Consider the following 23,003-nt stretch of genomic DNA (forward strand, 5'->3'; position numbering starts at 1 on the left):
ATCTCAACAATTACATCCTGCTTCCGTGGCATTACAGCTCTTGTTGTAGAAGAAGGTAGATTATTAATATTTGAACAAATAACATTCAGACAAATAACAAAGCACTGCTTTTGTTTCAACTTACAACACGTTATTTTTTTTATGAGCTTGTAATACAGCTGGAACAGAAAGAAAGATACGTGAGAAACCCAAATAAGGAGGAATTAGGATGAATTGAGATCACTAAAGTATAACAGCAAAACGGATTACAGTAATAATTATAATAATATAAAAAGCGCTTTCCATGAAATCTCGATGCGCTGTACAGCATAAAATGTTAAAGATTTAAATGATCATAAAAATGCACAATAGCATGAAGAGAGGTAAGATAATAAAAAACATAAAAGAATAAATCACTCTAAGCATTTAAAAAAAAATAAGTCTTCAAGTTCTTCCTAAAAATATTAAGATTGTTCAAATTGCGGAGATCTGAAGGTAGGCTCTTCCAAACAACCGGAGCAGCGACAGAACACCGTTTATCTCCGTAGCACTTGGTCGTCGAGTTATGTGGGTGACGTAGAAGAAGTTCAGATGATGAGCGGAGAGACCGGCCGGGAACGTATTCTTTGATGAGATCCGATATGTAAGCAGGAGCCCACATGAAGAGATTTGAAGGTCAGCATTGCTATTTTGTAATAAAACAATGTATGGTTCACAATTGACTCATATATAATTAAGTAGACAGTAAAGTGTTGCATCTTTGATCAGTTTCATCATCTTACTGATGCCACGTTAGTTCTGTTAGACGTAAGAAAGTTGAAAATATTTTTCATAACTTTCTCCATGTAGATACAGAATACTATTTTATTCACTGCATTGATATAAACATAATCCTGAACTGGAAGTAGCAAAAAAGTAATACCCTATTAATGGATTAATGAACTATTCATTGTCTCCATGCATGGTTCCAATGATTTTTACTTCTAATCTTTCTGAGTGAAACATGCAGAAGATTAAAAAGACTAAAAAATGTTATACAGAACAAACTAGAGGAATTAAGCAATACTTTACAACGGTGTTTAATGATTCAGTGGGCTCAAATATCCGTAATAATTAAAATGATGATACTTTTGTTCCTCTAAAATACCCAAAGTAACCTAATTTTGACCGTGATGACAAAATGGGACCATCTATTCACCAGGGGTTCCAATACATACGAGGTATGTATTTACACGGACTTTTCACTCTGCTGACCTCAAATGACTTTTGGCCTTATGAAAAACAAATTCCTGCACGTAAATCTTTTACCAAAATAATTCTAAGCCAATTTGCCAAACTCTCTCATAATGATGTTAATAGTAGCCTATATATGTGCACATCAGTTTGACATGTGCAAATGATATAACCATATCAAATTTGAAGGGGAAAAAAAGATTTGGGGATTTGAAGTTTTTACCCTAATTAATCAGTGATATGAGAACCAAAATCATTAGGGTTCAACTTATACACCATGGGTCATGCACCCATAGTGTATATATGGTAACGATCACTCATTCCCGTTTCGAGTTATTGTCCAGAACATTTTCTTGTTTGATTAAGGTTAGTTAAAAATGTTGATAAGACTAACGTTCTCAGTTATACCCAACTAATATGACGTTGATGTTGTGGAGTTCGGACACAATTCGCACTCCATGCTTACCTTTTCTGTCCAAGACGATGTTATGAGATGTATCACTGTTGGCATGCCTTATATCGAATTCGAATTTCAAAGATGAGGGGAGTCTCACCAGTATGCCCTTCCATACTGGTTACATTTTCCAAATGGTCTACACTCTACAGTCTCCCAGTCGAATTGGGTTCCTAGGCACATACTATAACTGTTGTAGATTTCGTTTATAATGTTATTACATATAATTATGTTTAGAGCAGGGGAAGCGCGAGCAGAAATGGGAGGGGGATTTAGCATGAAGAAATGTATGTTTTTAAAGTCGAATTGAATCAATATCAGCAAAAGTAATTAAGAAAGTGTACATGTGTTGCAAAATGATTGGAAAGAAACATATATAGGCTTATGCTGCAGTTGTAGCTCACGAGTACACGCTTGATAATTATGTGCCTCCGTGTATATACAAAGACCATACGGACTACACTGAAGGATTACAATGATAAAGTACTAAATACTTTCACTTCATGTTTATGGGTAGATCTTTCATAATATATTTACCACTGTACTTTCTTTTTCAGTAAGGATCCATACGTTCTCATGCACTCTATTTACAATGGTGGTATCAGTAACGGTTCTTGTAGACAGAGGAACCCAGGGAAACAAAAATCGGTAGATAATGGAACTACTAAAGCAGCGGGCTGTAAGCAAACATCGATAAAAAGTGCGAACAGCCCGCGTGTAAAAACGTAGTTATTCTGATTGTGAGTTCCTTGATAAGAGAAAAATCAGGTGTTTAGTTAATTGTAATTGAGATGCCCGTGCTCGGGAGACGGGACCCCTCCCTGAATACACCCCTGCAAAGTTACGACTCTAAACATCTTAACGATAACTCGAGTTATATTCCGACCTATATCCTTGGTTGGATAGAGGCAGTATAATCGCGGTGTTGTTCACCAGTAGAACCTCCACCAGGGATAATTATGTGACGCACAGTAGATAGAGAGGTCCCTCGCATTAAGCACTAGCATTGTAATGATACATTTAAGGCACTTTCACCTATGGCTAATGTTAGGTGTATAATTTATTAAAAACTGCACTGTCTTTTCTGGGTGATGAGTCATACGGTTTCATGCACTGCAACAGCAATTTCAGATTTTCTGGAAGAGAGGCCAATGAGACAAGTATCGGTATATACTTAAGACTTCGCAATATACTACAGAAGGAAACCTTTCATTGACTTACACGAGGAAGGAGGATTTTACACAAAGTACTAAACCGACTATCACTAAGAACGGCACAGTAACTTTTGCGACTTCTCAATATACAACAGAAAGAAACAGTTCATTGACTTACACGACGTCAAAGGAAGAAACAACTATCATGTCTACATCTTCTGTAAAAATGAATTCTACGCGGGACCAGACAAAAGTCACTACTCCAGACGATGGAATTACCGCAATCGTCTCCACAGCATATACTGGAAAAAAAAGTCACACTGCCTGCTACTATGATCTTTGTGGTCATACTCGCAGCTTTCATTGTCATTCTTATTTTCATTGTACTTGTTTTGTCAAGGAAAATTTTGAAGATCAAGCGAAAGCGTTCCGCAGAGAAGGAAGAATGGATAAATCCTATTTATGAAGGATTTGAAGAAGGAAAGGAAAGAGATGGATCTACTGAGCACGAGATGTCTATCATAGCTAGTCAACCGGATCAAGAAAGTTTGGATGATGGAGTGTATCATTACGTAGTTACTAGCAATAGCAAACCTATACATGAATCCTAGAACTTCATAACAGTTGTCGTTATCGTAAAGAAGATTAATTAAGGCAAACATTTATCAAGTTAATAACAAGGACAACGAAACTGCTAAGAACTCAATCTTTTCTGAACATTTTATTTCACTAAAGTTGTAAGTTGATTTGTTATAAAAACGTTTTGAAATGATACGAAAAACATTTGCGTTGATTTCAACTTTATTTGTATACATAACTGTGTAAATACATGCTCTCGATGTTCATAATAAAAATGTACAAAATAAAGAAAAAATAAATAAAATAATATCGAATCTAAAACTTTGAAAAGTGAGTAAGAAGAGAAAAATATTAACGCATGTCTATACTTAAGCTTTTATAATTCTTTAACAGATATTGGTAAGTTTCTTTCTCTAGACAATCGTAAGAGACAATATCTGCAGCCTTCATATGATACCCGGGCAATATACTGCAATTGTTCCGGGAACTGCCCCACCCCCAAATGAATTGAAATGTTATTGCTTAATGAGAGTCTGTTGTTCCGTAAAATTGTTCAAAAGACTAGCATTCTCAGCTGACCCAACTGATATGACGTTGATGTTGTGGAGTTCTGGCAAAACGTGCACTCCATGCTTACTTTCTCTGTCCATGACGATGTTGTGATATATATCACTGTTAGCATTCCTTTTATCGAATTCGAATTTCAAAGATGAGATGGGTATCTCACCAGTACACCATTCCATACTGGTTACATTTTCCAAATCTTTACAACCGGCAAATCGAACTGGGCTCCTGGTCACTTACTATAACTGCTGTAGATTTCGTTTATAATGTTATGACATTAATTTATGTTAAGAGCAGGGGGAGTGCAAGCTGAAATGTGACGGGATGGAGGATATAGAAATGTATTTTCTTAAAGTCGAATTGAATCAAATATCAGCGAAAGTAATTAAGAAAGTGTACATGTGTTGCAAAATCATTGAAGAAACATTATATGCTGCATTTGCAGTTCACGAGTGCACGCTTTATCACTATGTGCCGCGGTGTATATGCAAAAACCATGCGGACTACACTGAAGGATTGCAATGATAAAGTACTAAATATTTTTACTTCATATTTATGGGTAGATCTTTTTTTAATAAATTTACCATTGTAATTTCTTTGTATGTGATGATTCATGCATGCAATCTATTTATAATTGTGGTATCAGTACTTGTAGGCAGAGGAGCTTAGGAAAAAATGATCGGTATGGAAAAAAAATATCGGTAGGTAATGGAGTTAATAAAATACAAATTAGCGATGTGTAAGAAAACATCGATTAAGTGTGCCAAAAGTCCGCGAGCAAAAATGTGGTTATTCTGATTGTGTGTTCACTGATAAGAGAAAAATTAGGTTTGTAGTTACATTTAATTGCCAATAGGAAAAATCAGAAGAGATGTCCGAGTTCGGTTGTCGGGACCCTGGCTGGATGCGACCCTGAAAAGTTATGACCCTAAACATCGTAACTATAACTCGAGTTATATTCCGACTAATAAAGTTGGTTGGAAAGAGGCAATATTGTAGTTAACCAGTAGAACCTACACCAGGGATAATTATGTACCGCGGTGTAGATAGAGACGTCCCTTGCATTGAGCTGTAGAATTGTAATGATAAATTTAAGACACTTTCACTTTAATCTTATGTTAAGCGTAATCATAATGTATTAAATACTGCACTTTCATGCACTGCGATAGCAGTTGCAGATTTTCTGGGAGAGAGGCCAATGAAACAAGTATCGGTATATACCGAAGCTACAATACCAAAATACCGGCGTTTAGAGAAAAAAAAAAAATAGGTAAAGGTAAGGAATACGGGCGTACAAAGTGAGTTTATATCTTTTTCTTCATAACTAATGTCTGGTTTTTTTTATAGAAAAAGTAGCAATATTATTTATATTATGTGGAAAAAGAAATCAGATCAGGGGCCGGAAGGTTAGGGCCGCAGCCCTAAACACCCCACCCCCTCTGAGAAGTTCTGACTCATTATATATGGTAACGATTCCTATCGAAATGATAAGAAATATTTAGTATGTTCAATATTGGGTTTCACAAGTAGACCTTCACAAGTAGACCTGATAGCAATGCTAGAATTAAGATCTCTTTACTTCAGGGTTGTGATGCGTGTATTCATTATGTATCCAACACTGCACTTACTATTTCGGTTATGACTCGTTCGGTCTCATGCATCCTATAATAGTTATAACGCTTTACACGAAATGTCGTTAATGGTAATTCAAGTTACATTTCATTGTTCACAAAATTCTCACCTCTTCGTGCTGAGAGCAAAACTGCTTGAAAATGTATTTAGAAAAGAAAAGCAGAGCATATCTCGCCGGTTACAAGTCTAATAAAGAGAGAAAGAACATGGGAACTTGTGCCGCCTCAGAAAACCTTAAAAATGCCGCTTTCAATAATTTGCAGTGCATCATTTCGGTTATGAAATACACCCTTTTCCATATTGATAATGAAAAGGTGTTCTTTGATAGTAAGAACAGAAACGAACTTTATAAGAGAAATTAAGAAAGTGTAACACGACCATGCCCTTTAATTAAAAAAATCTTGCCAAAAATATATGAAAGTGCATTTTAGTTAAAAAATTCTAGCACTGGAACTCGTGACACAGAATGTACAGAGGGTCCTACTTGTGAGGACGGTTTCGAGGTGATTTTTACGACCTGCTTGCTTTAGTCTGACATGTGCCACTCCCCTACGAGTGTTGTGCTCCTCCTCGTCATACATATTGAATAATTAACCTTTTTCGCCATCTCTGTACAAATAAGTTGCGAAGAGGGCGTTTCAAATGTCTAAAAGTGTCTAATTAATATATTGGTGTATCTATTCGAATGAGAAAGGAATTATAACCTTTTAACATGAAAACAAACAAGGAAGTATATCTTTTATGGTTGAACTGTTACATCTTTGCTTTTTCACTGACATTGGGACAACTGCAGAGGCCTACGGTGGTATTTCTGACGAGAAAAGTGAATTGTTATTGTGTTGCTAAGTCAAACTTTCGTAAATAGAAAGAAAAACTAATAATTCACGAGAATAACACTACAAAGAGATATTTAATTAAAGGTGAAATAACAGCACTTAACAACTGACTGTTATATTATACAGTTCTGTAATACTCAGAGAGAATTTCGTCTAATATGAGAAGAGATATAGGCCTACTCATGGATTTCCCTTTGTTATTTACAAGAGAGTGTTATCTCCTTGTTATTGTGTCGTTGTAGTAAAGTGTTATGAAACCCGTCCGTTGAAGAAAATGTTGTTGCATGACCATTGTCATATGTCATAAAAAGCTGCTTTTAACCTTTTTCGGAATAGTCCACTTAATATTTCAAATATTTTATCACAAGGATAACAAATTTGCAGCTTGTTTAGGCACGCTGTACTGTGACTTCTGAAATTAGCAGTGTACTCTCTCACACTGAAAGTAAGATGTCTAAGGTGACATCTGATAGTGACTTTAACGTATTTACTGCAATACCTACACTGAGTTGTAAAAATTTGTGCAAAATACTAAAGATTGTATTAATGAATATGCGTTACTTTCGCAGCTACAGCAATTATGTTGTGGCAATCATGCAGATCAAACAGTAAACCATAAAGGTGTATGTTACTTTCGACTTATGAATATTCATGAATATTCTACAAAGTGACGATTAGCCATCGTTTTTTCACTTTTGATTTGGTATATTTTCATATCTCGCAAGCAACATGCGTTCTTTGAAATTAAGTGCAACATTTCCGTAGAGCAGTCAACTGCAGATGTGCTAGATTTTGTGAATTTTTATGAGACTGAGACTGAATTCTTTATCATCGTTTGTAATTTTGTGAAGAGTGGTATTCCATTTTCTGTTCTGTTAGACCCGGGATTTGCTGGTGCTCTCAACATTTTGTTTTGATATACATAGGCCTTCTCATCGTTCATAAAGCAATCTCTCTTGTGTACTTTAGGCTTTTTTTTCAGATTGCTATACTTTAAATTGGAAATCATATTTATGACTGCTTTTCAATTAAATTGAATCAATTTGAATGTTTACATATTCTGGTATTTGTCAAAATTGAATACCACAAAACTTTGGAAACAATTATTATCCTTGGATTTGTTCCAAATGTTTTGGTGCAGTTATTTTATTGATTCATACTTGTGTCCCGTTATGCAGTAAACATCAACACATTAAAGTACACGAAGAATCAAAATGGACAGGAGTGGGTTTCAGACAAGTTTTATCCTTGGATTTGTTCTTTGCCTTGCAAAAGGGCAAGATAATTGCGTTGGTTACAGTCATAGGAATGATACCGAATTTGTTTATGGAGTACTTGGACAAAACATAACCTTGTCCTGTGAGTTACAGTCTTACTGTGTGAGAAGTCTGTGGGCATTTCGTACAAGTCCTGTGAAATATCCGACAGCAGGATCGTGTTCTAACTGTGGAGAGAGTTTCTCTGTGAGTGAGATCATCAACGGAGATATAATGTACTCCAGTCTACATATTATTAACATTAATGAGCGTCTTGCTGGTATCTATGACTGCAGCTGTCAACATGGTAGTGGAACAGATAGGGTGAAATGCTTTAACCTGCAAATTAAAAACGCTTCGTGTCAATTAGAGTTAACTCAAAGTGAGAAAGTAAAGGTAGGTAAAACTTCGGATTATTTATTTGATTTTTATGTAGAGTGACTTTCAATGCTTTCATGACCAATTTGTGTCTATATGATCTAAAATATTTTATGATTCCATAATTAGTACTTACATTGTGCAAATTTCTTCATATGTTGTCACGATCCCTATATTTATAAACACAGTCCACTCTCAAGATTTTAGGTATTTTTGAGGTGATATTTAATTATGGGATCAATGTTTACCTTCGCAGGCAAGGGCGTAGGAACCGGGGGGCTGGGGGGGGGGGGCGCCAGCCCCCCAGTGAAAAATATGGGGGGGGGGGCGGGAGTATCATTCCGCCCCCCCCCCGCTCAGCAAGTCAGAAAACCCCTTTTTCATTTCCAAATCAGAAAAAAATCTCATTTGGAGCACCAAATTGCATCTAAGGCCAGGTGAAAATGCAAAATTATTTACAAAATGGAGTGGGTGTTGAAGTGTGCTATATTGCACCAAATTGCATCTGAGGCCACCTGGAAATGCAAAAAAATCCAAAGGGGAGGGGGAAACCCCCTCCCCTTAGACCCCTCCCCCAGGCCGGCCATCAGTCTTCAGCCCCCCCACTCAAAAGTACCTTCCTACGCCACTGTTCGCAGGTATTTGATAACAGTTATAGAAGTCATCATGGTGAGACAGTACGTACAGTAAATGCTAACACCGATGACAATATCACAGCCAGATGCGTAAACAACGTTGCAAAGCTGAATACAAATTGCAAAAACAGTAAGTATTATTACAACAACCACACACGTAAATCTCATTGAATTTATATGTGATTCACTGTACGTCTTGTTTCACTTCTCTCTCCAGAGAACATTTTGTTAACTAAATCGTGGTATGTATTGCTAGTTGAAACAATGGATACAATGGAAAAATTAAGACTTTCGTCTGATAGATATGAAGACATGAAGACACTGTCGAATATATCGGAATGAATATAGAATACTTCTTGTAGTTATATTTGTTTTCTGCGAAGCTCTACAGAGGACATGGTAAAAAAAATATTTTACGTACTTACGTGATAGTACTACATACGTACGTAAAAATATCATGTACGTAAGTGATAGTTATTACGCACGTGATATATATGACGTACGCACGTGATAATTAATACGTACGTTCGTAATAGGTACGTATTAATTACTACGTAATACGTAATGATCAATATGTACGTACTAATTATAACGAATGTAGGCCTACGTACATACGTGCTTTTACTACCTGATATGGTCTATGTTAAAACTTGTCTAACGTAAGCGAGCCTAGGTGGTATACTGTGTGATACATCTTTATTCCCATGTCCTCTCTCAAGCTTCTTAGTTTTCCATAGTTGGTGTGAGACGCTTAAGAAAACTTCTTTCTAAAATGAACGCTTCATAATTAACGAATATTTACATTTCAGGATCAGGGTTGTTAAAAATAAAGGAATCAAAAGATAGATGCCGGATTAGTTGCATAATCAACAACTTATGCCAGACGAGAATCATCTTGAGTGTAATTTCCTCAACAACAAACAGTCCATCAACTTCCACCACGGAGGAAGTTACACGAATTACTCAACTCGCTATCACTAAGAGCAGTACTGTCACTTTTGCGGCATCGCCATATACTCCAAATAGAAACAGTTCATTGACTTCCACGAGGAAGGAGGATTTTACTCGAGGTACTAAACCCACTTTCACTAAGAACGGCACTTTCACTTTTGCGACATCGCTATACACTACAGATAGAAACAGTATATCGACCTCCATGATGAAGAATAAATCTGGAAAAAGGGTCACCGCTAACATGACAGGTATCTTAGTCGGCGTTATAGTACTCATAACGCTTGTTCTTGTACTATTCTTAATTATTATTTCCTTGTTTTGGCTTGTTTCACGGAAATATTCGAAGAAAATTGAACATGAATATTCAAGAGATATCCCTCTCTCCACAGCCGCAACTGACGAAAATAAATATTCAAAAACTATATATCCATCGACGATGGATAATAGTGATATTGAATATGCAAGACATATTTATTCATCGACATTGGATAAAAGTGATATTGAATATGAGAGACATATTCATAATTTAGTACCTCTTTATGACGAAATCAAATAATAAGCAGTGCTTACCACAGTGATCATGATTTAAGCAAAGGAAGAAAAGACTTGTTCTTAGATATATGTCGTTGCGAAGTACCTTCTTGAAAGGTACGTTTGTTAAAGTGTGTTACGTTAGTCTATACACCTCAAAATCGAGAGACAATTCTTGCCCCTTTTCTATTAATTACCGTACCCGATGAGATCTTATATGTTTGTGTGCGACTACTGTAACTTTACATATTTGTTTCAATTGAATCAGATGAGCCCGAAATCACCACAGTCATTAAATTGCCGGGTTGTGTCTATTGTGGAGTGTTCTCTCTCTCTGTGATTTGCATATTTTATGCATTGATATTCCAATAAAAGGAAGAAAATATAAAGGATGGATAGAACTTGGAATTATGACTCACTTTTGGAATTCTTTGATTGTACCATGGCATAGCAACGGAAAGTAAGCCAAAGTTTGGAAGTGTGCTAGCAATTGTCCCAAGATATTTTCAAAAATATGGATCTAAACGATACTGTAAATTAACACGTTTGGCCAAATATTCACTATTTATTCACTTTATTTGTGTTAGCGTACTTAAATCTACAAGATGGTCATATTTGTGTGTTTTAAATGTAAAGAACGTAAGATCTATCCCCATACTATTCTTTCTCTAACTGACTTACTGTAAGTATTCAATGTTTATTCAAACAAAGAATGACGTTTTAACTTTTTCAAATTCATCCACTTAAATTTTGGACGGACTCCGTTTCTTTTTAAGTAAACTAAGTCATGATGAAAGAAAACATATTTCTTCAACAATGAGTTAACTTTACCTGTTTAGTCTATAGGTGGCCATAACTGGGATCACCGTGCTATGCTATGCTATAAAAGTTTGTTTGTCGGGCGTAATTTTGAAAAGGGATATTCCCACGTACCTGACGTGACATATTGCCAATTCTCATTCAAGACTTGAGATATAATTAAGTGTTAGTAGGATGCTAGGATGCGACTGTACATTTTCACTTGGTTATTACATGTGCTTCATTTTAATTCATAATGCATGTTCATTACATAGACTCATCAGATACTGGTACATTTAAGACTTTAAATTTTCAATAAGACATGACGTAGTATTGATAGCAGTATTCTCATCGTATTGACATTGAAAGAAAATTTCATTTGCATTGAGAACGAGCTTAATCATCTTCATGTTGAGATTTATGGAGGGTGTCAAAGCAGTCAATAGCACAACACTGCAAGTAATCATCGACCTAGAGTATAGCCTACGTATGTGTCAGTCCATTGCACCATTTCACAGCTCTAAGAATTGTTTAATTTTTTTTTATAGGAGAGGTCCCTCAACAACACCCCTGCATGGGTTCCCGCTGCAAAACATATATGTAGGTGTTGTGCTGAATGATACTTTAAGACATGCTTTGTAGGCTGACATGTTTATCTTCACCTGATCAGAAAATAGGACACACGCATTTACACTTCTTTGACAGTAGGCTTGCTAACCAACGTCCAGAGTCTATATGCCTCCTACCCAAACAATAAGGGATACAGTTCGTAGGAGGAGAGAAGAACAGGAAGAGAAACATAACAAATCATCACCTGTCAGATGTCCATGTTAGTTTCGTTTTGGTTTGATAGCACACACAGTCCCAAGCGTTTCAATATGCACACAAATGTTTCAATCCGTCGGAGACTCTAACGTTCTTTGCAGGAATAAGTTTTCTCCGTGCCGGGTGTGTCAAGGCATGTATTCGTCCCTTTTCAACTACAATATATTCCTAATCCAAATGAGGTTTTAAAGCGTTTCGACCCGAAGTGCGAGATAACTTCAAAGTCGGCAGTAAAGGCAAGCGTTTCGTCAAGTCTTATACAGTTATGGAAGGGGGTATTTCACATGACCTTATACGATGTTACCTTTGATGTATTGTTATGTAGGGCAGTGGCGGAATCTACTTGTTGCAGATGCTAAATATAGTTACCGTGTGAGTTTCACATTTCCTAAATCAGAGATTTGAAATGAAGATATAAAGTTAAATTGTAAAATGTTGTGAACTTATCTGGCAAAAGGTGTCTGTTTGTAACATTATACTATGATGATTTAGTTGACCAATGTGAGAATGGTTCCATTTATGTTGTATTGTTAATGTTGTATATTGAACAGAATGACTTAAAGCATTTGTTCAAGTCTATGTCAAGTATGTTGTTCTCTTCTACAGTTCTTAGAAATATGATTTCATCTCAGCCATACATGCTCAAATTCTTTGTTCTTACATTAAGTTAATTTTTGTATAAGTTGTTCACTTGCTCTTGTACAACACAGTTCAATAAAATACCCGCTTCCTCTAATTATTGAGTTCTTTCATATTTTGTAGCTTTACCCACGTTTATATATACTTGATGGTCGAAACACCTGTTTTTTTATTGGCGACGAGGATTTTCTTAAAACTTTTGGAATTTTATTCTTAACTGGTTCCAACAAGTTTGTTATAAGGGCATTGATTGTGAAAATTGAATAATTTGATTCAACCAATGAGGACTTTGATAGCTATTAAGAGAGACACAGTTCTTTTTGGCAAATGGTGTCAAAGACGATAAGAAGGTTGCAGTATTTTTTAGTCTTATCGGAACTAAGACATATTGCTTATTAAAAACTTTATTATTGGCATATTATCCGTCTAATACGTCTTACGATGGACTAGTCAAAAATTTAAAAGACCACTTAACATCGAAACCCTAGGTTATAGCCGAGCCGAGAAAAAGCTGTTGTTGCAGGATAATCTTACGTTTGACGAAGCAATAGAAATTGTTCTCGTCTGTGAAATGGCAGACAGGAACGTTAATGACAAAGTCAAAAAGTGACGCAAAATGCAAAGCAAACCCACAGTGGTAAAAAAATATCTGTAAATTTACAGCAGTATCTCTGTCAATTAGTTTCCAGAGACTTGTTGTACATCTACAATTATGCTTTGTTTACCTTTACACAAGGTGTCCGTTCACCTACAATTTCTCTAAAATTACAGTACCATTTAATAATTGTACAAATAGGTTCTGTAAAGTCACAGTTTTTTTTTGTATAGAAACAATTACCTTCTGTTATTTGATGGAAAGTGGGTGTATATTTACGAAGCCTTTTTGTACAGAAACATTCTCTTTTTGTATGTTGATGCAAGGTATCTGTATATTTATGGGTAGTGGGAAACAGGAACCACTCATATATTAACAAAGGGTATCTCAACAATTACATCCTGCTCCCGTGGCACTACAGCTCTTGTTGTAGAAGAACGTAGATTATTAATATTTGAACAAATGACATTCAGACAAATAACAAAGCACTGCTTTTGTTTCAACTTACAACACGTTATTTTTTTAATGAGCTTGTAATACAGATGGAACAGAACGAAAGATATGTGAGAAACCCAAATAAGGAGGAATTAGGATGAATTGAGATCACTAAAGTATAACAGCAAAACGGATTACAGTAATAATTATAATAATATAAAAAGCGCTTTCCATGAAATCTCAAAGCGCTGTACAGCATAAAATGTTAAAGATTAAAATGATCATAAAAATGCTCAATAGCATGAAGAGAGGTAAGATAATAAAAAAAATAAAAGAATAAATCCCTCTAAGCATTTAAAAAAAAATAAGTCTTCAAGTTCTTCCTAAAAATATTAAGATTGTTCAAATTGCGGAGATCTGAAGGTAGGCTCTTCCAAACAACCGGAGCAGCGACAGAACACGGTTTATCTCCGTAGAACTTGGTCGTCGAGTTATGTGGGTGACGTAGAAGAAGTTCAGATGATGAGCGGAGAGACCGGCCGGGAACGTGTTCTTTGATGAGATCCGATATGTAAGCAGGAGCCCACATGAAGAGATTTGAAGGTCTGCATTGCTATTTTGTAATAAAACAATGTATGGTTCACAATTGACTCATATATAATTAAGTAGACTGTAAAGTGTTGCATCTTTGATCAGTTTCTTCATCTTACTGATGCCACGTTAGTTCTGTTAGACGTAAGAAAGTTGAAAATATTTTTCATAACTTTGTCAAGGTAGTTACAGAATACTATTTTATTCACTGCATTGATATAAACATAATCCTGAACTGGAAGTAGCAAAAAAGTGATACCCTATTAATGGATTAATGAACTATTCATTGTCTCCATGCATGGTTCCAATGATTTTTACTTCTAATCTTTCTGAGTGAAACATGCAGAAGATTAAAAAGACTAAAAAATGTTATACAGAACAAACTAGAGGAATTAAGCAATACTTTACAACGGTGTTTAATGATTCAGTAAGCTCAAATATCCGTAATTATTAAAATGATCATACTGGTTCCTCTAAAATACCCAAAGTAACCTAATTTTGACCGTGATGACAAAATGGGACCATCTATTCACCAGGGGTTCCTATACATACCACGAGGTATGTATTTACACGGACTTTTCACTCTGCTGACCTCAAATGACCTTTGTCCTTATGAAAAATAAATTCCTGCACCTAAATCGTTTACCAAAGAATTCTAAGCCAATATGCCAAACTCTCTCATAATGCTGCAAGAGTAGCCTAAATATGGGCCCATCAGTTTGGGCAAATGATATCACCATATCAAATAATTTGTAAAAAAAGAAAGAAAAAGAATTTCGGGATTTGAAGTTTTGAACCTAATCAATCAGTAATATGAGAACCAAATTATTAGGGTTCAGCTTATACTCACCATGGGTCATGCACCCACCACATGTATGGTATATATCACTCATTCCCTTTTTTAGTTATTGTCCAGAACATTTTCTTGTTTGATGAAAGTCAGTTATTGCGTAAAATTGTTGATTAGACTAACGTTCTCAGTTTACCCAACTAATCTGGCGTAGATGTTGTGGAGTTCTGACACAATTCGCACTCCATGCTTACCTTTTCTGTCCAAGACGATGTTATGAGATGTGTCACTGTTGGCATTCCTTATATCGTATTAGAATTTCAAAGATGAGGGCTTTCTCACCAATATGCCATTCCATACTGGTTGAATTTTACAAATCGTCTACAGCCTCCCAATCGAATTGGGCTCCTAAGCACGTACTATAACTGTTGTAGATTTCGTTTATAATGTTATGACATATAACTATGTCATTAGCAGGGGAAAGCGCAATCTGAAATGGGAGAGGATTTAGCATATAGAAATGGATGTTTTTAAAGTCGAATTTAATCAATATCAGCAAAAGTAATTAAGAAAGTGTACATGTGTTGCAAAATGATTGGAAAGAAACATTATAGGCCTATGCTGCAGTTGTAGCTCACGATTACACGCTTGATAATTATGTGCCGCGGTGTATATACAAAGAGCATACGGACTGTACTGAAGGAATACAATGATAAAGTACTAAATACTTTCACTTCATGTTTATGGGTACATCTTTCATTATATATTTACCACAGTACTTTCTTTTTCAGGGAGGATTCATACGTTCTCATGCACTCTATTTACAATGGTGGTATCAGTAACGGTTCTTGTAGGCAGAGGAACCCAGGGAAACAAAAATCGGTAGATAATGGAGCTACTAAAGCAGCGGTGTGTTAGCAAACATCGATAAAACGTGCAAACAGCCCGCGTGCAAAAACGTAGTTATTCTGATTGTGAGTTCCTTGATAAGAGAAAAATCAGGTGTTTAGTTAATTGTAATTGAGATGCGCGTGCTCGGGAGAAGGGACCCCTCCCTGAATACACCCCTGCAAAGTTACGACTCTAAACATCTTAACGATAACTCGAGTTATATTCCGACCTATATCCTTGGTTGGATAGAGGCAGTATGCTCGTGGTGTTGTTCACCAGTAGAACCTACACCAGGGATAATTATGTGACGCGCAGTAGATAGAGAGGTCCCTCGCATTAATCACTAGCATTGTAATGATACATTTAAGACACTTACACCTCAGGCTTATGTTAAGTGTATAATGTATTAAAAACTGCACTTTCTTTTCTAGTGATGAGTCATACTGTTTCATGCAATAACTCTTTACACGAAATGACGTTAATGGTAATTCAAGTTACATTTCATGTTCCACAAAATTCTCACCTCTTCGTGCTGAGAGCGAAACTGCTTGAAAATGTATTTAGGAAAAATAAAGCAGAGCATATCTCGCCGGTTACAAATCATCCACCCCGTTAATACTTGACAAATATGTTTGCTGTCCCAATGTCACGCACGATGTTTTAATACTCGTCTTATAAAGAAAGAAAGAACAGGAGAACTTGTACCGCCTCAGTCTTATGAAAACCTAAAAAATGCCGCTTTTAATAATTTGTTGTGCATCATTAAGTTAATGAAATACACCCTTTTCCATGTTGATATAGAAAAGGTGCTTCTTTGATAGTTAGAACAGAAACGAACTTTATAAGAGAAATTAAGAAAATGTAGCACGACAATGCCCTTTAATTAAAAAATCTTTGGAAATATATATGAAAAGTGCATTTTATTTAAAACATTTCAAGTACTGGAATTCGTGACACAGAATGTACAGAGGGTCCTACTTGTGAGGACGGTTTTGAGGTGATTTTTCGATCTGTTACCTCAAGTCTGACATGTCCCACTCCCCTACGAGTGTTGTGCTCCTCCTCGTCATCCATATTGAATAGTAATCCTTTTCCGCCATCTCTACACAAAAAAGTTGTGAAGAGGGCGTTTGAAATGTCCAAATCAGTCTTATTAATATATTGGCGTATCTATTTGAATGAGAGAGGAATTATAACCTTTCACTTGAAAACAAAAAAGGAAGTAATGTAGCTTATTTATATGGTTGAATTGTTTACATCTTTGCTGTTCACTGACATTAAGACAACTGCAGAGGCATACGGCGGTATTTCCGACGAGAGAAATGAATTGTTATTGTGTTGCTAAGTCTACCTTTCATAAACAGAAATGAAAACTAATACTTAACGAGTATTACACTACACAGAGATGTTTGATGGTTAACAGCACTTAACAACTGACTGTTATACAGTTTTCTTAACTAGTACTCAGGGAGAATTTCGTCTAATATGAGAACAGATATAGGCCTACTCAGAGATTCCCGTTTGTTATTTTCAAGAGGGTGTTATCTCCTTGTTATTATGTCGTTGTAATAAAGTGTTATGAAACCCGTCCGTTGAAGAAAATATTGTTGCATTACCATGGTCATATGTCATAAAATGCTGCTTTTTACCTTTTTTTCGGAATAGTCCACTTAATATTCCAAATATTTTATCACAAGGTTAACAAATTTGCAGCATGTTTGGGCACGCTGTACTGTGACTCCTGAAATGAGCAGTGTACTCTCTGACACTGAAAGTAAGATGTCCAATGTGACAGCTGATAGTGACTTTTACTTATTTACTGCAATACCTACACTGCGTTGTTAAAAATTGGTGCAAAATAGTAAAGATTGTATTAATGTATATGCATTACTTTTGCAGCTACATCAATTGTGTTGTTGCAATCATGCAGATAAAACAGTTATCAATGAGTTCTATGTACCTTCGTTTAATGAATATTCATGAATATTCTACAAAGTGACGTTTAGCGATAAGTTCTTTCACTTTTGATTTGGTAAATTTTCATATCTCGCATACAACTTTCGTTCTTTAGAATTAAGTGCAACATTTCCGTAGAGCAGTCAACTGCAGATGTGCTAGATGTCGTGAATTCTTATGAAACTGAGATTGAATTCTTTATCCTCATTTCTAATATTTTGGAGAGTGGTATTCCATTTCTGTTCTGTTACACCGGGGATTTTCTGGTGCTCTCAACAATTTGTTTTGATATACATAGGCCTTCTCATCGTTCATAAAGCAATCTCTCTTGTGTACTTTAGGCTTTGTCAGATTGCGATACTTTAAATTAGAAATCATATTTATGCCTGCTTTGTAATATAATTGAATCAATTTGAATGTTAACATATTCTGATATTTGTCAAAATGGAATACCACAAACTTTGGAAATAATTATTATTCTTGGATTTGTTCCAAATTTTTTGGTGCAACTATTTTATTGATTGCCATTTATAATTCATATTTGTGTCCCGTTATGCAGTAAACATCAACACATTAAAGTACACAAGGGATCAAAATGGACAGGAGTGGTTTTCAGACAAGTTTTATCCTTGGATTTGTTCTTTGCCTTGCAAAAGGGCAAGATACTTGCGATGGTTACAGTCATAAGAATGATAGCGATTTTGTTTATGGAGTACTTGGACAAAACATAACCTTGTCCTGTGAGTTACAGGCTTACTGTGTGAGAGGTCTGTGGGCATTCCGTACAAGTCCTGTGAAATATTTGAATGCAGGATCGTGTTCTAACTGTACAGAGAGTTTCTCTGTCAGTGACATCATCAACGGAGACATAATGTACTCCAGTCTACATATAATTAACATTAATGAGCGTCTTGCTGGTATCTATGACTGTAGCTGTCAGCATGATGAAGGAACAGATAGGGTGAAATGCTTTAACCTAAAAATTAAAAACGCTTCGTGTCAATTAGAGTTAACTCAAAATGAGAAAGTAAAGGTAGGTAAAACTTCGGAATATTTATTTGATTTTTATCTAGAGTGACTTTCAATGCTTACATGACCATTTGTGTCTATTTGATCTACAATATTTTATGATTCCATAATTAGTACCTATACCGTGCAAATTTTTCATATGTCCACTTTCAAGATTTAAGGTAGTTTTTTTTGAGGTGAAATGATTATGGAATCATTGTTTGCCTTCACAGGTATTTGATAACAGTTTTGGAAGTCAACATGATGAGGCAGTACGTACAGTCCATGTTAACACCGATGACAATATCATAGCCAGATGCGTAAGCGATGCTGCACAGCTGAATAGTAATTGCAAATACAGTAAGTATTATTTTAATAATCATACACGTTACACCCAATGAACATATATGTGATTTATTTAATACAATTCAGAAGAAGAATGAAACATAAACATCTTAAATTATTTTAAATTAATAAATATTTAAACTACAAAGATGTGATGTAGCACTCTACAAATGTTGGGGAAAATATGTTATCCCATCTATATAATTGGATACGGGCGTATTCATCTAATCAAATTTGGGTAAAGTTTAACCCAGAACAAGAAAAGTATGGACAGATTAACAAATTAAATTGCTTAAAGTTGAAAAATTAGTCAAACATGTCTGTATGTTAAATGTTTTGGGACAAAATGTTGCTCAAATTGGTTGGATACATATGTACCCAGAGTTGGTCAAGAACAATTGCTCAAATGATTAAGAGTGAAGAAAAGAGTCAAGTGACTTGTTTACTTCATGTAGTTGTTAAAGTAAAAGTGTTAGTCTTAAAAATTAGTGATGGGATTGCAAAACTATAAGGAGTGCTTTGGGATATCATTACAGAGTCAGCATAGTTCCCCCTCGCCTTATGATATGTTATGTAATTATGTTACACTAGAAATATTACAATATTGGGAGGTACCCAAACAAAATATCAGATCAACACCATATTTGATAATTCAAATATGTAAAGAGAAAGGTTTGCAATGTAAATGGTGTACGTCTTGTTTCACGTCTCTCTCCAGAGAACTTTTTGTTTACTAAATCGTGGTACGTATTGCTAATTGAAACAATGGATACAATGGATAAATTAAGACTTACGTCTGATAGATATGAAGACATGAAGACACTTTCGAATTTATCGGAATGAATATATAATACTTCTTGTATTTACATTTGTTTTCTGCGAAGCTCTAGAGAGGACATGGTATAACAAAATTATTACGTACTTACGTAATAGTACTACATACGTACGTAAAAATATCATGTACGAAAGCGATATTTATTACGCATATGATATATATGACGAACGCACGTGATAATTACTACGTACGTTCAAAATAATTATCATGTACGTAGTGATAATAGTACGTACGTATTAATTACTACGTAATACGTAATGATCACTAGGTACATACTTATTATAACGAATGTAGGCCTACGTGATATAGTCTATGTTAACACGTGTCTAACGTAAGCGAACCTAGGTGATATACTGTTTGATACATTTTTATTTCCCATGTCCTCTCTAAAGCTTCTTAGTTTTCCATAGTTGGTGTGAAACGCTTAAGAAAACTTCTTTCTAAAATCAAGGCTTCCATATTTACGAATATTTACATTTCAGGATCAGGGTTGTTAAAAATCAAGGAATCAAAAGATAGATGCCGGATAAGTTGCATAATCAACAACTTATGCAAAACGAGAATCATCTTGAGTGTAATTTCTTCAACAACAAACAGTCCATCAACTTCCACGACGAGGGAGGAAGTAACAGGAAGTACTAAACTCACTATCACTAATACCAGCTATGTCACTTTTACGACATCGCCATATACTACAGATAGAAAGAATTCATTGACTTCCATGACGAAGGAGCAGTTTACACAAAGTACTAAACTTACTATCACTAACATCAGTACTGTCACTTTTGCGACATTGCCATATACTACAGATATAAACAGTTCATTGACTCCCGATATGTCAGAGGAAGAACCTTCTCCGCGAGACCAGACAAAAGTCAATACTCTAGACGATGGAATTATCACACTTGACTCCACAACAGCTGTCACAATGTCTCCTACTATGATATTTGTGGTCATACTCGCAGCTTTCATTGTCATTCTTATTTTCATTGTACTTGTTTTGTCGCTGAAAATTTTGAAGGGCAAGCGAAAGCGTTCCGCAGAGAAGGAAGAATGGATAAATCCTATTTATGAAGGATTTGATGAAGGAAAGGAAAGAGATGGATCTACTGAGCACGAAAGATCTAACATAGCTAGTCAGCCGGATCAAGACAGTTTGGATGATGGAGTGTATCATTACATAGTTACTAGCAATAACAAACCTATACATGAATCTTAGAACTCCATAACAGTTGTCGTTATCGTAAAAGAGATTAATTAAGGCAAATATTTATCAGTTAATAACAAGGACAACGAAACTGCTAAGAACTCAATCTTTTCTGAACATTTCATTTCACTAAAGTTGTTAGTTGATTTGTTATAAAAACGTTTTGAAATGATACGAAAAACATTTGCTTTGATTCCAACTTTATTTGTATACATAACTGTGTAAATACATGCTCTCGATGTTCACAATAAAAATGTACAAAATAAAGAAGATAAAAATAATATCGAATCTAAAACTTTGAAAAGTGAGTAAGAAGAGAAAAATATTAACGCAAGTCTATACTTAAGCTGTTATAATTCTTATACAGATAATGGTAAGTTTCTTTCTCTAGACTATCGTAAGAGACAATATCACTAGATTCAAGGTGTGGGAAAGTGGGGGGGGGGGGGGGGTGGGGGCTGCAGCCTTCATATGATACCCGGGCAATATACTGCAATTGTTCCGGGAACTGCCCCCACCCCAAATGAGTTGAAATGTTATTGCTTAATGAGAGTCAGTTGTTCCGTAAAATTGTTCAAAAGACTATAGCATTCTCAGCCTACCCAACTGATATGATGTTATGTTGTGGAGTTCTGGCAAAACATGCACTCCATGCTTACTTTCTCTGTCCATGACGATGTTGTGATATATATCACTGTTAGCATTCCTAATATCGAATTCAAATTTCAAATATGAGGGGTATCTCACCAGTACACCATCCCATTCTGGTTACATTTTCCAAATCTTTACAACCGGCCAATCGAACTGGGCTCCTGGTCACTTACTATTACTGCTGTAGATTTCGTTTATAATGTTATGACATTAATTTATGTTAAGAGCAGGAAGTGCAAGCTGAAATGTGACGGGATGGAGGATATAGAAATGTATTTTCTTAAAGTCGAATTGAATCAAATATCAGCGAAAGTAATTAAGAAAGTGTACATGTGTTGCAAAATCATTGAAGAAACATTATATGCTGCATTTGCAGTTCACGAGTACACGCTTGATAACTATGTGCCGCGGTGTATATGCAAAAAACCATGCGGACTACACTGACGGATTGCAATGATAAAGTACTGAATATGTTTACTTATATTTATGGGTAGATATTTTTTTAACAAATGTACTATTGTAATTTCTTTGTATGTGATGATTCATACATGCACTCTATTTATAATTGTTCTATCAGTACTTGTAGGCAGAGGAGCCCAGGGAAAAAACTTTCGGTAGAAGGGGAACAATATCGGTAGGTCATGAAGTTAATAAAATACGAATTAGCGATGTGTAAGAAAACATCGATTAAGTGTGCCCAAAGACCGCGAGCAAAAATGAAGTTATTCTGATAAGGTGTTTATTGATAAGAGAATAATTAGGTTTGTAGTTACATTTAATTGCCAATAGGAAAAATCAGAAGAGATGTCCGTGTTTGGTTGTCGGGACCCTGGCTGAATGCGACCCTGAAAAGTTATGACCATAAACATCGTAACTATAACTCGAGTTATATTCCGGCTAATAAACTTCGTTGGAAAGGGGCAGTATTGTAGTTAACCAGTAGAACCTATAGGAGGGATAATTATATGCCGCAGTGTAGTTAGAGAGGCCCCTTGCATTAAGCAGTAGAATTGTAATGATAAATAAGACACTTTCACTTTAATCTTATGTTAAGTGTAATCATAATGTATTAAATACTGCACTTTCTTTTCTGGTGATGAGTCATACGGTTTCATGCACTGCAACAGCAGTTGCAGATTTTATGGAAGAGAGGAGAATGAGAGAAGTATCGGTATATACCGAAGCTACAATACCAAAATACCGGTGTTTAGAAAAACATCGATAAAAGGTGAGGAATACGGGCGTACAAAGC

At 35.6% G+C, this 23,003-nt stretch overlaps 2 protein-coding genes across 5 annotated transcripts in view; both read left to right on the forward strand.

Annotated features, from left to right (window-relative positions):
* Nucleotides 1-23,003, forward strand: part of LOC139980927 (uncharacterized) — a 72,648-nt gene that overhangs the window by 6,494 nt on the left and 43,151 nt on the right. The gene's annotated exons all lie outside the window — the stretch shown is intronic.
* LOC139980926 (uncharacterized) overlaps nucleotides 3,822-23,003 on the forward strand; it is a 51,634-nt gene continuing 32,452 nt past the window's right edge. Inside the window, exons 1-5 of one of the 4 annotated variants that reach the window (XR_011797738.1) lie at nucleotides 3,822-8,083; nucleotides 8,704-8,830; nucleotides 9,510-9,902; nucleotides 18,947-19,073; nucleotides 20,376-21,370. Coding sequence is in view for 2 of the 4 variants with exons in the window: in XM_071992971.1 (XP_071849072.1) it covers nucleotides 18,301-18,738; nucleotides 18,947-19,073; nucleotides 20,376-21,112 (1,302 nt within the window). In the remaining 2 variants the exon portion in view is untranslated. Of the gene's footprint in view, nucleotides 8,084-8,703; nucleotides 8,831-9,509; nucleotides 11,032-17,441; nucleotides 18,739-18,946; nucleotides 19,074-20,375; nucleotides 21,371-23,003 lie in introns of those variants that run through there. The other 3 variants (XR_011797737.1, XM_071992971.1, XM_071992973.1) reach the window with 3 other exon arrangements.

The sequence above is a fragment of the Apostichopus japonicus genome, chromosome 15 (assembly GCF_037975245.1).
Source record: "Apostichopus japonicus isolate 1M-3 chromosome 15, ASM3797524v1, whole genome shotgun sequence".
Lineage (NCBI taxonomy): Eukaryota > Metazoa > Echinodermata > Holothuroidea > Aspidochirotida > Stichopodidae > Apostichopus > Apostichopus japonicus.